A 16,289-nucleotide genomic window follows, 5' to 3' on the forward strand; every position below is an offset into this window, starting at 1 on the left:
ACTTTAGTCTTTGCTAAACCAGATCAACGTAAAATGCCATTTCAGTGTTTTAATCTATATTTTAAATTCATGGGTAAAGTTTGTCATTCTTTCATATGTTTTTCACTTATAATTCTTTTGGGGAATGCATACCATTATCTTATTTTTTTTCTAAACTCCAATAGCAGTTTAAGGTTCATTGCACTTACTTTAGCTATTAAATCTATTCTGATTTATATTGAGTGAGAGTTATTTCTTATTTACTAGTATTGTTTATCCAACTAGATGATAGTTTCTGAGCAGGAATTTTTTTGTCACTTTCTTTTACTCCATGACACCTAGATTTAGTATGTAGTATTAAACAGCTGTGGTCAGACAAAGTGACATGTGCCTGCCTATAGTCCCACCTACTCAGGGGCTGAGGTGGGAGGATTGCTTGAGCCCAGGAGGTAGAGGCTGCAGTGAGCTGTGATTGCACCATTGCACTGCACTCCAGCCTGGGCGTCAGAGCGAGACCCTGACTCAAAAAAACAAAAACAAAACAAAGCAAATAAACAGTTGTTCAGGCAATAGAGAAGTATACTTTTTAGTTTTGGAGTTCCATTGTAATTGTTTATGAAATGAATTTTGTATGAGTAATAAAATGTATTTGACACATGTTTATTATAGAAAATTCAAGTATTACAGAAAAATACAAATAATAAAATAACCCATCCCTAACATCTAAAAATGATCATCATTATTAACTTTCAGGGGTTCTGCATGGCTCTACACAAATAAAGGGGTTTTTGGGGGTTTTTCTTTGGCACTATATGAATAGAAGGTTGAGTGGGCAGATGAATGGGCACAAAGAACATTTTATGAAAATGAGATCATATTATATATACAATTGAAGAATAAATGGCAGAATTAATCCTACTTGAATTGACAGTTGAAGTAAATAAGAGTTACTGAGTTAGAGTTAAGTTCCTCTAATGCTAGAAAGGTAATTTTTAAAATTGAGATTGAAGTTATAGTTTTTTTGTGATTAATTTATTTGTGAGAATTTTCCTTTGGGCCCCTTCAAATCAAATTTAGAAAGAGTTCATGCCTTTCCTTATGTTGAAAAGATCTCAAGATCTTTCATTTGAGAATTTTAGTCTCTGATCTGAAATGTGGCCTAGACTAGTACTTTTCATGCTATGTGTGAGAGAGCTCTAGGGTTCTACAGAGGTGCTGTGTAGCTTCCTCATTCGTGCTTTTATCTATTTCATATATTGAAATTTTGTAAAAAATTTTGTTTGGGAATACAAAGTTCTGCTATCTAAAAAAAGAAAGTTTGAAAAATATTGAGCATTTTATAGTTAGTAGCAGAATAGAAAAAAAAAGAAAAAATCCTTAGTAACTAGTAATATAGTGATGTTTACTTTCTTTTTGTGTTTCAAAATTGCTGAAGCACTATGTGTCTTGCTTTAAAAGTATAGATGAGTATTTTATTTCTATGGCTTAGGCAGTAAGCTGCTGAGAATTACAGAGAATGCTGACAGCCCTTAGATTACACTGGATCTTACTGGTACCACTAAAATGTGTAAATATCTGTGAAAGTTAGCACAATGACAGTAACAACATAAATTGCAAATGATGGACTTATCGTACTAAAGTTGAAAGCTTTGAAAAACTACTCCTGGCTACTTCAGTGACTACGTAAGTACTACAATAGCTGAAAAACCAAAAAACACTGGCCACTGTGTTTACCCAGTAATTACCAGTCCCTATAATGCCAGCTATAGTTGAAAGACTGATTTAATTACTACAGTTTTATTGTCTGCCTGCATTGTGTGCTTAAAATCAAAAGAAAGAAAATTTTTAAAGTAAAATATGCTCTATCCCATATAGAGTTGTTTAGAAAGAATTCCTTTTCATAATGCACATTAGTGGCTTCTGTATTTTTGTAGATTAAGAAAACTTTTTTACTGGTCTTTTTTTTTTTTTTTTTTAATTAGAAAAAGTATTTATTTCTGCTCCGTTCATACATCTTATTGTTCAGGAAACAGTTTTACATACATATCTGAAATAATCTACCATCACACACTCTAGTTAAAGGCAAAGCACCATAGGTAAAGCTGATCAGCTGTCCAGAGTTCTCAGCTGATGGAATCTTGCTTCTGGATTTTATGTTAATTTCTGAAAACCAGAAATGTCATCTCCAAAAAAGTTAAGAGGGTTGTAAAAAATAATCACTTTATTTGATATTATAGTTGTAGATATGGAATATATTTTAAGAAATGAAAAACTAAAAAGAAAATGCCACTCAACATCATTGGTATAGCAATAGGCCAGCGGGAAAAAAAATTCTGTGATAAACTTGTCTCTTTAATACCAAGAAGAAATTCTAGTCCAAGCTTCAATACGCTTCCTGTTTTTTCACTAGATATTTCTTTTACTGCTGCTCTTCATTCTTTTCCACATTTCATATTAGAGGATTGGTACAGCCTTTAAAACTTCATTGACAGGAGCAAATCCAGTATCCACTGATTTCATCTCAAAGGCACTCTAACCCATCAGATAGCCCGGCAGTTTCATTCTCATGAATACTCTAGCCATGAAAAAACTCAATAGGACACAGACGAATCCAATGAACAGAAGAAGGAATCTATTGAGTTTTGGGATATTTGGTGCATTCGATCGGTCCAGGATTATGAAACCTAAACCTCCCATTGTAAATAGGAAGCTGGATGCAAGTCCTTCCATAATATATTGTCCATTTACTCTGTAGGCCAAGAAAGCTACTGGCCTCTGATGTCCATGTTCATCAGTCATAGAACCGACACTTGGAGGTTCAACAATAACATCATAAATTATTCCTCCGGTGATGAGGAAGTAAGACACCACCACCAGAGCATACACAGTCATGGCCGACGGCATGTGCAACCAGGGCGGCTTCTTCAGCTTCAGGTTGGGACATTCGAGCACTAAGAACGGGACACGGTACAAAGTCTCCATGTTGGTAGCAGCAAGGGCCGTTCTCGGCCTCTACTGGTCTTAATTCAAAAAAAATTCTTGAAGTTTAGGCCATACTAAAATATAATTATAGATTCCCTCCCCTCAACAACTAGGATTATGTTTTATAGGTGCATTCATTCATTCATTCATTTTTGCCTTTATAAAAGCAAGTTTTATTGTTATTTACCATAGTAGTGTCAGAAAGAGGAATAGATTAGCTCAGTCCAACATGATTGGCAGCTGGCAAAATCTAGCGAAGCAGGTGTTCTGATTGCTTTAATTTGGGGGATTTAATTTGGTTGCTTTTAATACTTAGCCATCTAACACTTCAAACATAATGCAGAATAAATATTTCATCTCCTTCCTTTTTACTTTAATACCATACCCACCTCACTTCAATATGGAAATATCTTCATTAAATATGATTTCCAAAAGAACAAGTTCCCTGGAGAATATAGCCATGAGGACAGTGCATAAAAAGAAAAACTCAAAATAAAACTCTGTATGATAATTTTCTATTCTAAGGAAACAAAAGTTTCCAGTATATGAAGAAATAAACCCAGTCTCAGATGCACTAATATGTCTGTGAGAAGCGGTTGTGGTATAATAACTGAAAACTGCCAGCTATTTTCAAGATACTCAAGTGGTAATGGTGCACCTAGCCCAGCAGCAGCCCTCAGAAGAAGCCAGGGTGCTCTCTCCACGTAGGCCAGTGTGTTAGTCCATTTTCATGCTGCTGATAAAGACGTACCTGAGACTGGGCAATTTACAAAAGAAAGAGGTTTATTGGACTTACACTTCCACATGGCTGGGGAAGCCTCACAATCATGGTGGAAGGTGAAAGCCATGTCTCACATGGCGACAGACAAGAGAGGAGAGCTTGTGCAGGGAAACTCCCCTTTTTAAAACCATCGGAACTTATGAGACTCATTCACTATGAGAACAGGGCAGGAGAGACCCACCTCCATAATTCAGTTACCTCCCACCGGCTTCTTCCCACAACACGTGGGAATTGTGGGAATTACAATTCAAAATGAAATTTGAGTGGGGACACAGCCAAACCATATCAGCCAGGTACAAAAAATCCATCTTCAGCTTTTGCCTCCTTCTAAAGCTGTCCCATGGTTGGGCTGCACTGTCTTATCCACAAACGGGACAGAGGCCTTTTCAGCAGCAAGCTGGATCCTACTCGTGATGATGCACATGGACTGAGCCACTGGAATACCAGGTGGCACCAAGGACTTCTACCTATCAGTGTCAGCGGTCTGAGAGCCTGGACTTTTTCATAATTGCTGGAACTGGCCGGGCTATTTTGTGTGGATCTTCGGGGACTCCACTCACCTGTGTTCCAGGAGCGAGACTCTCTGAACACCCACTTCACAGTGGCAGGGAAGGGACGGGCTGGCTTTCAGAGCCATGGAGCTTAGCGCAGCCACCACGACGACGACGATGGGGGAGACTGCAGGCAAATTCAGTGTCAACTTTAGTAACAGGGTGGGGGAGGCAAGTTTTTGTGGAAAACCCAAGGTCCCTGGTGGAGCAACTTTAAGCAGTGAGGTGCTTTTTTTGTTTTACATTTCAGGCGTGCCTTGGGAAATTACCTTGTCAAATGATATTATTTTTGGATCACTAGCTTCAAGGGGGCAGTGTTAGAGGCTGTGGGCCCCATTATTGCTGGGGAAGTTTTCCAAAACCCTAATTAGTAGGCAAATGCCCTTATGACACAAAACAAAATGATGAGCTTGCATCTTGTCGGCCACTGAATGTGTGCCGATGCTCTATTAGGCTTCCCAGAACATTGTTATTTACAGCCCTATTTCTTGCCTGAGCTTTCTGGAACTGGCACTGGAAATCATATTTTGTTGTAAAACCTAATACTAGCTCATTGTGATCCAGCCTAGAGAGGGCATTTCCTAATCTCCACTATACCAATATTTTCATCAAGTTATTTGTGCTTAGACTTGAGACTTCCCTGAAAAATCTGGCACTGGAGTCACTTCAGATGGACTCACACTCTTTATTCTTGGTTTGTATTTCTGCAGCCCTTCTGGAGCAATACTGTGGCAGTGTTGTACAGGATACATTAAAGCAGAGAGAGAGAGATATGAGAACATCGAGGGTCTAGTCATTCTCATGGATTCTGACCCACAGGCCATTTCCTCATTCTTCCTCAGACCCCTGATTTTAGAAGTGAAGGACCAGAGTTCCTCTGTAAATTGTCCAGGGACTGTGTGAATGTATGTTGCTTTAAATGTATTATCTATAGTATTGGCATGGTTAGTGAAAATCCACTTATTCTTTCTAGAGCTTGATTTCTTTTCTGGAAAATGAGGAATTTCACTCAAATGATCCCTGTAGTTCCTTCTGTTTCTGTTTAAGATTGAATCATCCTGTCAGTTGGCTTCAAGAGGATTATGACATGTGTAAGAAGGAGATTGTTGATCTGTACAGACAAGCAGTTCTAGGATCTTTGCTTACATTGTCTTGCACTTAGTACTACAGTTTCTTAATTTGTAGATTTATTAAAAGAAATTTGATTTACCTGAGGATTTCTCCCATCCACACCTCCAGCAGTTTTCTGTTTTGAATTTGCTTCATAATATGGTAAAATTTACTCTGGCTGGGGGCAAAATATTATAGCTAAGCTTGTGGAGAAACAATACATTTTTACCTCTTTATAATTTTAAGGATATTATTTGGTTTGGATTATTGTCATTAGAGGCTTTTTGTCCTTGTATTGAATCTGATATGTTGAATACTGTGCCTTAGTCACAAAGAAGTTACTTTAGAATTACATGTGACCAGGAGCTTGCAGTTGCAATAGGTATACAGCTGCTCCACCGTGTGGTTGTGGATCCAAAGAGCTTGTGGAGCTTGTGTTAAGAGCACAACACCATTGCATTTTGTGACAAGTTAGCATCATTCTTTTTTTTTTTTAATTATACTTTAAGTTCTAGGGTACATGTGCACCACGTGCAGGTTTGTTACATATGTATACATGTGCCATTTTGGTGTGCTGCACCCATTAACTCGTCATTTACATTAGATATATCTCCTAACGCTATCCCTCCCCTGACTCCACACCCCACGACAGGCCCCAGTGTGTGATGTTCCCCACCCTGTATCCAAGTGTTCTCATTGTTCAATTCCCACCTATGAGTGAGAATGTGCGGTGTTTGGTTTTCTGTCCTTGCGATAGTTTGCTCAGAATGATGTGACAAGTTAGCATCATTCTTGAGAAGCACAACTAAAAGTTTAGATCTAGAATTTTATGGCACATCAAACTCTAATGATGATATAATAATATTATCGTATTTTCTAACCTATTTTTATAATATGTAATGCTCAGTTGTACATATCCAACTTTACCATGGCAAACTGGGAGGATATATTTTTAGTACCACAGTAACAGAGAAAGTTGGAGAAGTAGAAAGGACATAGAAAATAAACTGCAGTAAAGAATGATGGAAGATTTTGGCTTTTTGCTTCTTTATTCCCCCGTCTTCAGTGGATGAAACCGGAGTAAAACTTAATCCACATCAAGTTTTATTCTCAAGTTTCATGTAAATAAAAATGTACCTGTATAAGATGGCTAAGCAGGTTAGGGATATCATAATTGATTATGGAATCATTTTTCTGAATTTGCTTCCAAGCAAGTGACATCTATTTCCAATGCTTTTGTCATGGGTAGTCCTTTTGGGACAAAATTCATGTTTGCTTCTGAGATCACTTATAGTCCATTTGTTGGGGTAGCAGCAGCTTGATCATAATCTGACACCGAGTTTTAGGCCCAACTAAGAAGACTATGATACAGTGGTATTCTGTTCTTATATCTCTTTAACTTGTACTTACCATGAATATGTCAGCCAGAATCTTGAACTATTAAATCTTAGTATTACTTAAGAAAAAACATTACTAAGGACTGAATATACTAGCTTTAGGTTGATTGCTCATTGTTATACAGTTTCAGGTGTAAGAATAGATAATATATTATTTAAGAGATAGGGAATACTGTTATTTACTCCTATATTCTATTAGTGGACTGTGCTACATGTGGAGGTGAAAAGTAATATAAGCCGTAGGCTTTGCCAACCAGAGGGCATCTCATCTAGTGTGGGAGAAATGCAGTCACAGAATAAACAGGTAGCAGGGAGTAGTAAGACTTTTAATTGCAGTAAGTTTGAAAGAAGGTTAGGAGTTAGGATAGGATGGGTTTGCCACAGGAACTGGAACTTCTGATGGAAAAACAGAAAGGAGAGGGAAAGTATTTTTAAAGGAGTTCTTGAAGAAATACCTCAAGAATACTCTGGCTCACATATTCAAATACAGTGGTCATCTTGTAGCTCTAAATCGACTCAAAGAACTACAGAAAGATTAGGCCGGAATAAAGTGACAATACAGTAGTTCTTTTGGAGAAAAGGGTTTTCATTGAATATGATACTAGAGTCAAATCTCAAGTAAAGACAAGCTTCCAAAGAGCTAGTACAGCTACCCACAGAGATGAGCAGGGTGATAGAGTGGAAAGACCACCTGAATTAAGAATTAGGAAGCCTAGATTTTAGTTTGGGCTCTGACACTAATTCTATGGCTGGAACACATCCCTTAACCTCTCCGAGACTCCATTTTCTTTATTATAAAATTAGAATTTGGACCAGTTGGCCTTTAAATGTCTTCCATCTTTGACTCTTTGTCTTTTCTGTGCACATAAACATCAGATCTAATCCTTGTTAGTGGCATTATTTTGAAAACATGGGACGGAAACATAGGAACAATATTCTTTATTGAAAAAAAAAAAGAAAAGCAACTTTTATAATATTTTTAGGATTTACTGATTGAACATAGTTTTGGAAGTGTGATAAGAGGAAGGAATCTATTTGTATAGATGCTCAATTATTAAAACAAATTTTTTTGAGAACATGCCCAAATAAGGGCTGTATTCCTTTCCTGAAGCATTATATTGATTCTTTTTTATTGCATTGAGATGGAGATTTTAGGATAAGAGTCAGAGACCAATCAAAGAGTTTTGGACCCTCCTAATTTCTTGTCAAAAGCAATGCCTAAATAATATTCCTATATAAGCTGTCCTCTTCTAAGCTCCTACCTGAAAGTGGATCTCTAATCACTTAGAAGGTCCTGTGCCTCACAGTTGGTATAATTGGAGTCTCAGTTGTTGGAGGAAACCATAGGGTAATGTTGTCCTCAGCTTACAGCAAGCCATCATGAGGAGTGATGTGTTGGGTAAACAAAGACTATCCTACAGCAGAAGTTGTGGAACCAGGGAAAAATTTAATTACAACTAAGTTTTACCTTCATAACTTTTATCTTTGGGGGATAATTTTCTAATTTATCTGTAGAAAAACAAACATTAAAAACAACAAGCTAGATACAGAATTCCTTAAGAAAAGTAGAGCTTTAATAAAATGAGATTTTGCCAATGTTATGTTCTCCCTATCTTTCGGGAGATGGTGCAGCCTCCTTAGCTTATTTTGCTTGAGAAAAAAGTTCCAAATCTGTTTGTTTCCTAATATCCCATTGCAAAAGAAAAATAATTGCTTGACTGTCCCAGACGTTTCAGGCTCATTTTGGGGTATTTCTAAAGATTCCCTGTAACCCATATTTTATTTGTGTTTTAAACATTTCTTTGATGGTATCCCAGCAAGAAATAATTTATTCCTGGAAATATAATACTACGGTAACATTTCTGACTAGGATGATTTTCTGTTTCTAAAATCTTTTAAATTTTATAATGCTTGTAATTATTACAAGTTTTTAAAAAGCATGAAATTATAATTTTTTTATAAAAGGAAATTAACCTGCATAGCTTTCCCCTCCCTTTCCCTCCCCTTTTGAATAATTGAATCTAAAAGACATTAGGTAGGGCTGAGTAAGGTAGGAGTCTACATGACATCAAACCCAGAAGCTGTAAGAGAATAGATGGATAATTTAGCCACATGACAATAAAAAATTTCTACATGGAAAAACTTAAGCCATCACAAATAGGAAAAACTATTTGCATCACTTATGTTCAAAGGGCCAATTTTGTTTTTCTTTTTGTATGTAAAGAGTGTATACAAAGCAATTAGAAAAAGAGCATCAACCCAACAGGAAATCTACAAAGGAAGGGAACAAACTATTCATAGAAAATTATGCAGTTTGTTCCTTTCCTTTATATAAAAATGAGAAATTTTCTTAAGTATATGAGAAAATGCCTAAATTCTCATTAATAAGAAAAATGTAGTTTAAAAGTATATTGAGATACTACATTTTACCTATTAAATTGACACAGAGATCCACCATTAAAATATTTTTTGAAATGCCTGTGAAAAAGCAAGCACTTTCAAAAATTGCTGATGGAATTACAAATTAATAAAACATGTGTGGGGCACAGTTTGGGAATATTCAGCAAATTTACTAATACACATTCCCTTTGACCCAGCAATTTTACTTCTGGGAATTTAGCTTACTGATACACTTCCACACAAACAGAGGAATTTATAAACATATTTATTGCAGCATAGTTGGTAACAGCAAAAGATGGTAAGCAATACAAATGTCCACACATATCGGGAACTGGTTAAATAAATTATAGTGCATCCATAAAATGGAATACTATGCAGACATTAAAAACAATAAAGAAACTTCATGTGGAAGTGGAATGAAGTCTAATGAATATGTTAAGAGAAAAAAGCAAAGTATAGAAGTATATATATATATAATGCTACTATTCTTGTAAGAAAAAGGGAGGAAAAGGGTAGTAAATGTGCATAAAGTATCTCTGGAAATACACATAAGAACTGATTGCATTGTCTCTAGAGTTAACAACTAGATGGCCAGAGTACAGGAGTATAAGAGATTTTTCAAAGAACACCTTTTTATAGCTGTTGAATTTTTAACCATGGGGATTTACCTATACAATACATAAACGTCTAATGAAAAAGAGAAAACACCTGTAGGCCAAATAAAAAGAAAGAAGCATAACATTATATCAGATGCTTTTATAGATCCTATAACCATAATAAACATCACATTTTTTTTCTTTGCTGTCTAGCTATCTCTTTGTAAATAGGATTATTCACTAAATTTCCTAATGCTGAATTCCCGGAGTGATTCCTATGTGACATTTTTTTTTTTTTCCTGAGACAGAGTCTCACTCTGTCGCCCAAGCTGGATTGTAGTGGTGCCATCTCAGCTCACTGTAACCTCTACCTCCTGGGTTCAAGTGATTCTCCTGCCTCAGCCTCCCGAGTAGCTGGGATTACAGGCACGCGCCGCCACACCTGGCTAATTTTTGTATTATTAGTAGAGATGGGATTTCACCATGTTGGCCAGGCTGGCCTCAAACTCCTGACCTCCTGTCCTCGGCTCTCCAAAGTGCTGGGATTACAGGTGTGAGCCACCATGCCTGGCCACTATGTGACATTCTTTTAATGCCTTGCTAGTTTATATTTGTTTATATTTAAATTTTTTGCATTAATATTCAAAACTGAAGATTTGTTTATAGTGGGTATTTTGTTTGTCAGCCATCTTTGGCATGTTTTGATAAGGAATATTATGAAACTGTATGAGAATTGGAAATATTTCCTTTTCTTTTTTTTCTTCCCTCTCACCCCTTGAGGCAGGCAAGCTGAGTTTGAATACTCTTGGTATTTTTGCATATGCAGTAATTGTAGTTTTACCCACAGGAAGAAGAAGGAAATACTTGCAAAACACAAAAGACTTCCTGGCTCCAAGATTGTGTTTTATCCTTGTCTCCAACCAATGATCTTATGGTGATAGCTCGAGAGCAAAAAGCTGTATTTCTAGTGCGTGAGTATCCTATTATTTTCAGCGACCTTTATTTTGATACATTGGATAGAAGAGAAAATGGATTAGGTGAAAAGAATATAATGCTTTTTATTTATTTATTTATTTCTCTCTCTCTCTCTCTCTCTCTCCCTCTCCCCCCCAACTCCTCCTCCGCCCCCTCCCTCCCTCCCTCTCCATTTCCCTCTTTCTCCCCCTTCCATTCTGTTTGTTTTCTCCCTTTTTTCTTTCTTGGCTGTAGCTACCTTAGTGCTCTCCATATGGTACCTCAGGGGCAGTACTGTGCATTGCTCAATTCTTGCAAGGGACAGTCAGAGCTAAAAAGGTCATTGACCTTTTCTTAGTAACAATGTGAATGAGGTGATTTTCAACTCTAATTTGAAAACTCATAATATTATAGATTTCTGTTTGGGGCATAGCATTTTAACTCATAATTTTTTGTTGAAGATTAAAATTGAGGTTTTTTTCATATCTTATAGATCTCCAAACCTTACTGATCAAAGTAAGATTATGTGTAAAATGTGTCTAGAATGGTCTTACAAAGCAAAGTTACCCTCAAGTAGCAAAGATCTAGTAGAAAAATTTTCTCCGTCATCTGATGATAAAAGTAGTCTTAAACTAGGCAGGGTGGGCATAGGAGTTAATAACTTTATTCTACAAGAACTATGACAACATTATACAGGTTGAATTGGGGGAAGGAGAGGCTGAAGGCCAGGAGACTAGGTGTATTATAAGAATCTTATAAACATGTTTATCTTATATTTACCTATAAAAAAGACCCAAGTCAGTTAATACACAACTGTTAAATTTTGTAATCATATTCTAAGGGGAAAGAGCAAAATTTATAAATTACTCTTTTAGTGTATTATAGCTAAAATTATTTTATATGATATCTTAATTCTTACAGCAAAATGGAAATATAGTGATAAAGGAAAGGAAGAAATGCAATTTGCTGTTGGCTGGAGTGGTTCCTTAAATGTCGAAGAAGGGTAGGTGCCAGTTAATTTTTGTTTCTCTGTGTGTTACATGTATGTATGAAATTATTTGACTTGTAGGTGAATCTATTAAAAAGTTTCATTATTTGATTGGGTGCAGTGGTTCACATCTGTAATCCTAGCACTTTGGGAAGCCAAGGCAGGAAGATCATTTGAGCCCAGGAGTTCGAGACCACCCTGGGCAACATAGTAAGACTCTGTCTCTACAAAATTTTAAAAATTAGCTGGATGTGATGCGCACACCTGTAGTCCCAGCTACTCGGGAGGCTGAGGCAGGAGGATTGCTTGAACCCAGGAGTTTGAGGCTGCAGTGAGCTATGATCATGCCCTGCATTCCAGCCAGTGCAACAGAGTGACACCCTGTCTCTTAAAAAAAAATAATTTTTTAAAATAAGAAAGAAATTTCATTATTTGAAATGTTTAGTAAATGTATATGTATCCTAACTTTATAGGTTGTAGAGAATGATACAATCAGCAAATTTTATGTATCGTGTAATTATGTTTTTAAAAAATTCTGTTGGAAGATTTAAGGAAGAATTCAAAAAGAATCTCATAAAATCCTTTTTACATTTTGTCTTTTCCCTCTGTTCTCCATTACTAATTTTATTCATTGAAAAAGTCAAGGGCAATCATTGTCTTCTCTGCTTTGCTGATATTGGGCTTATACTTGAAGGGTACAGTACTACATTAATTCTTAAAACTCATAAACACTTAAGAAATGCAAGTTGGTACATTAGTTTCCTGCTGACCCAGTAAAGCTTTTGTAACCATGATATCCAGTATGGTGACATGATGGAGCTGCTAGCTTAGAACCTTGAGCCCAAAACTGGTTTTCAATTAAATCTTTATGACTCAAAACTGTCTGATCAGAATGAGTAAGAAAATCCTTCATACTTTGAATTCAGATAAAAGACAACCAAGTGGAAGTGCCTAGAACATGCCTGGAACATTGTAGATATTTGAAATATTCTCTATCATCAAAATAAATGGTAATATTTCTCCTTACACCATTTAGTCTAAGTGTTTTAAAGACATTTGATCTCTGTCAGAAATGCAAAGCAAACATAATACTTTAAAAACAGTGAACAAACACAAAGATGAATTTTGTTCATTGATTACCTAGTATGATGTATGGCATGGAAGTGTTTATAGTTTCTTGGATAAGCTGGTGATGATCCTCAGGTTTGACAGATTTAACAAAAGTCAGTGGGTAGGAGTTGTTTTGATTTTGAGACTTAGTTTCTGAGCTCCTGACAAATATTTCAAGTCTACATGTCAGAAAAAAAATATATCTTTTTTATATAACATCACACCTAACATGTGCTTAGAAATAGATGATCAGAGCAGTTTCTGCAAAATAGAAAAGAAAACCCAGCAAGTTGAAATACATAAGTTCCTAAGATAATGTACCCTGCAGAAATACAGTTTGCATGTAACGTGACTGGCAGTTCCTCAACCATTTGCCCAGCTCCTGATCTCAAACAAGAGGCAGGCTGAAGTTCTTAGCTGAAGCAGAGGAGAGAGAGAGAGAGATAGTAGGAAATGGCTGCGTGGGGATCATTTGAGCTTTGCTCAGTTGTGTATACAGTCAGTTGTGTAAGTAAAGTTTTGCTTTCTGTACTTTCATGCTTTTCATGACAATACAGAGTGAAAAATTCTGTTTTTTATTAACCTCAAATGCATGTGGCATTACATTTTGTGTGAATGAATTTTATGGACCTTACCAGTGGTGGAGTTTTACTGTATTTTTACTTATGCATCAAATAAAACTGGTTCACAGAAGTCATCTTCCAGTTATTATCCTTTAACATCCAATTATAGAGAAATAAAAGTAATTGGTAAGTTCAGTGGGTAAGCATATGATTTTGTTTTTGTTTTTAGGGAATGTGTAACCAGTGCTCTGTGTATCCCACTAGCAAGCCAAAAGAGGTAAGGATAAATAAGAGTTATCTGTTTTCTTTGCTTTGATTTATGAGTTGTTAAGATAATAAATTTTGTTTGTAACAGGAGTTCCACTGGGCGTCCTGACTGGACCTGCATTGTGGTGGGTTTTACTTCAGGTTATGTACGCTTCTACACTGAGGTGAGTTGAGTTTTCAACAGCTAGAAAACACTAGTTGACTGCAATATCTGGTTATGCATCACCTTTATACTGTTTGTGACTTTATTACCTGCTGCCTGAAAATGTGTAGTTGATTCTTTATGGGGGTAGAGGCCGGGATAGGCCGTGGCAAGTTCTGGTAGAAGATACAGAGAAGAGGAGCTGTATTCTGAAAAGAGTGTACCTGGTATCTCTGGAAAACTGTTGGGGAAATGGTACTCTTTGCCTGGCCATACCTGCTAAGGTATATTGGTAAGAAAACAAGCAGGGCCCTTCTCTGTGCTTCCTCCTAGAATGGTGTGCTCTTGCTTGCACAGCTTTTGAATGAGGACCCAGTACTTCAACTTAAATGCAGAACCTATGAAATACCACGACATCCCGGCGTGACTGAGCAGGTAGTGTAAAAAATTGTGTTCCAACAGTAACAGTGGCATTATTTTGAAGCAGTTTCTCTCCTCTTTTTTAGGTAGAAACTTAAAAGAGATCTTTGTCTTGTGGCACAGTTAGTTAGCTCTGCTATCATAGTCTAGAAATATAATCTATTTGTAGCTGAGTAAAGAATACCAGTCTTGCTTTTACTTATTTAATGAAATATTATATGTTTCATTCTACAACAAAGTAAAACTCTTTAGTTAGAAGCCAAGAAAATTTCTTATTTTTAGAATTTAATAATGGCAAGGCAAAAATATGATATTTTATAACCTTATATCTTGTTTTATTTGGATTTAGGTGCCAAAATTACCCAGAGTAAAAGAAAAAAAATTTGGCCTTCTTGTTACTAGTGATACTACCTTGTACTTAACTGTTTCTCAGAAAAGGGATTACTAAGCTTTTGTTCATAGTGGAAAATACATATATTCATTGAAGATTTCAACTGAGAAAATAATGCTGTTTAGTATCTAAGGCTCTAACTTCTTAGGTGCCTTGTAACATTTTGGTTGTCTTAGTCAAAAAATAATTGTAGGGCCATTTAAACCAATATGCTTTTATTTGTTTTGCAGAGTGCATAGTCAAAACTATGTAATATGCCTTCCCTTTGTTGTACTACTTGGCCTCCAAAAGATTTCAAGTGAACAGATGTATATACTGTATGCATTTGTTAATTTAATTTGCATGGGAGGTGGACTGGAGCTGTGAAAGAATCTTAACTATCTAGTAAGAGAGACTAGGATTAAAATCTAATAATATCTATGGATGAATTAATCAGTAATATAAAGCAATACCTAATTTATTGGTAATTTATTTGGACAGAATACAGTCTGTACAAGCTTAGAGAAAGAGGAGTTCAATTTGGACCAGGAAAATAAGAAAATTTCATTGATGAGGCGAGATTTGCATTAAGCCTTGAATAATGGGTATAGAATTTAGGTAATAGAAAAGAGGGGAAAATGTTTCAGGTAATCAGGAGAAAATTTGAGAGAAGATTCGAATGTTGAACTATATATGCAACAACAAAGAAACTTATGTTATAAAGTAATGAGAAACTGTCAAATAAGCAGAGTGGCCAAATTTTGCATAAATTCAAAAGCCAAGTGAAAAATGAGAATTGATTCAGGAAATGAGAGAAACTCCTAAAGATTTATGAGAAGGAAGTGAAATAATCAAAGGAATATTGAAGATTTCTTTCTTCAGGATAAACTGGAATTAGGGAGGCTAGTTATCTGGTTTTTTAAGTCATCTGTAACAGATGTGGAGTGCTGGGAGCCAGGACTAATATGGTGTCTGGGAAGAGAGAAAGGACCAGTACAAAAATTGTTTTGGGGCCGGGCGCGGTGGCTGACACCTGTAATCCCAGCACTTTAGGAGCCCGAGGTGGGCGGATTGCCTGAGCTCAGGAGTTTGAGACCAGCCTGGGTAACACGGTGAAACCCTGTCTCTACTAAAATACAAAAAATTAGCCGGGCATGGCGGCATGCGCCTGTAGTCCCAGCAACTTGGAAGGCCGAGGCAGGAGAATTGCTTGAACCCGGGAGGCGGAGGTTGCAGTGAGCTAAGATCTTGCCACTACACTCCAGCCTGGGCGACAGAGCGAGACTCCGTCTCAAAAAAAAAAAAATTGTTTTGAAGAAGAAATTAATAGGACCTGGTTATTGTGTAGAGATGTACAATTTTTTTAAAATGAGCTAAAGATGTCTCTAAGATACTTATCCTGAGGAATGCCATTGTCAAAGTTGGAATAGGGGACTACATTGGCAGTAAATGTTATTAAATGAGGTTTTGCACATGTTGAGTTTGAGGCGATGGTAGGAAATAAAATCAAGTTACTGATATCATGTAATGATACAAAACTGTTGTATAGGCACAGAGACTAGATTGGACACGATGGTTGAAGTCATAGATAACGAATGAATTCTTTCAAGTAAAGAGTGTAGGAAAATAAAACTGCAGGCTGAAGACTTAAGTCTTAGTAACTAATAATACTCATCGTA

The 16,289-nt window shown here is 36.4% G+C and overlaps 2 protein-coding genes across 6 annotated transcripts in view; one reads left to right on the forward strand and one right to left on the reverse strand.

Moving 5' to 3' along the window:
- The window catches only part of RAB3GAP2 (RAB3 GTPase activating non-catalytic protein subunit 2), a 125,446-nt gene that overhangs the window by 45,447 nt on the left and 63,710 nt on the right, over window positions 1-16,289 (forward strand). For 4 of the 5 annotated variants that reach the window (XM_063791755.1, XM_063791771.1, XM_063791770.1 and 1 more), the window contains 5 exons: window positions 10,644-10,767; window positions 11,672-11,753; window positions 13,641-13,688; window positions 13,767-13,842; window positions 14,154-14,255. In XM_063791755.1, coding sequence (XP_063647825.1) covers window positions 10,644-10,767; window positions 11,672-11,753; window positions 13,641-13,688; window positions 13,767-13,842; window positions 14,154-14,255 — 432 coding nt within the window. The remainder of the gene's footprint in view (window positions 1-10,643; window positions 10,768-11,671; window positions 11,754-13,640; window positions 13,689-13,766; window positions 13,843-14,153; window positions 14,256-16,289) is intronic. The other variant, XM_063791761.1, reaches the window with a different exon arrangement.
- LOC129136056 (oligosaccharyltransferase complex subunit OSTC) lies at window positions 1,938-2,989 on the reverse strand. The gene has a single exon (XM_063791787.1). It carries the CDS (start codon window positions 2,959-2,961, stop codon window positions 2,512-2,514), a length of 450 nt encoding a protein of 149 aa, XP_063647857.1. The 5' UTR covers window positions 2,962-2,989; the 3' UTR covers window positions 1,938-2,511.

The sequence above is a fragment of the Pan troglodytes genome, chromosome 1 (assembly GCF_028858775.2).
Source record: "Pan troglodytes isolate AG18354 chromosome 1, NHGRI_mPanTro3-v2.0_pri, whole genome shotgun sequence".
Classification (NCBI taxonomy): Eukaryota; Metazoa; Chordata; class Mammalia; order Primates; family Hominidae; genus Pan; species Pan troglodytes.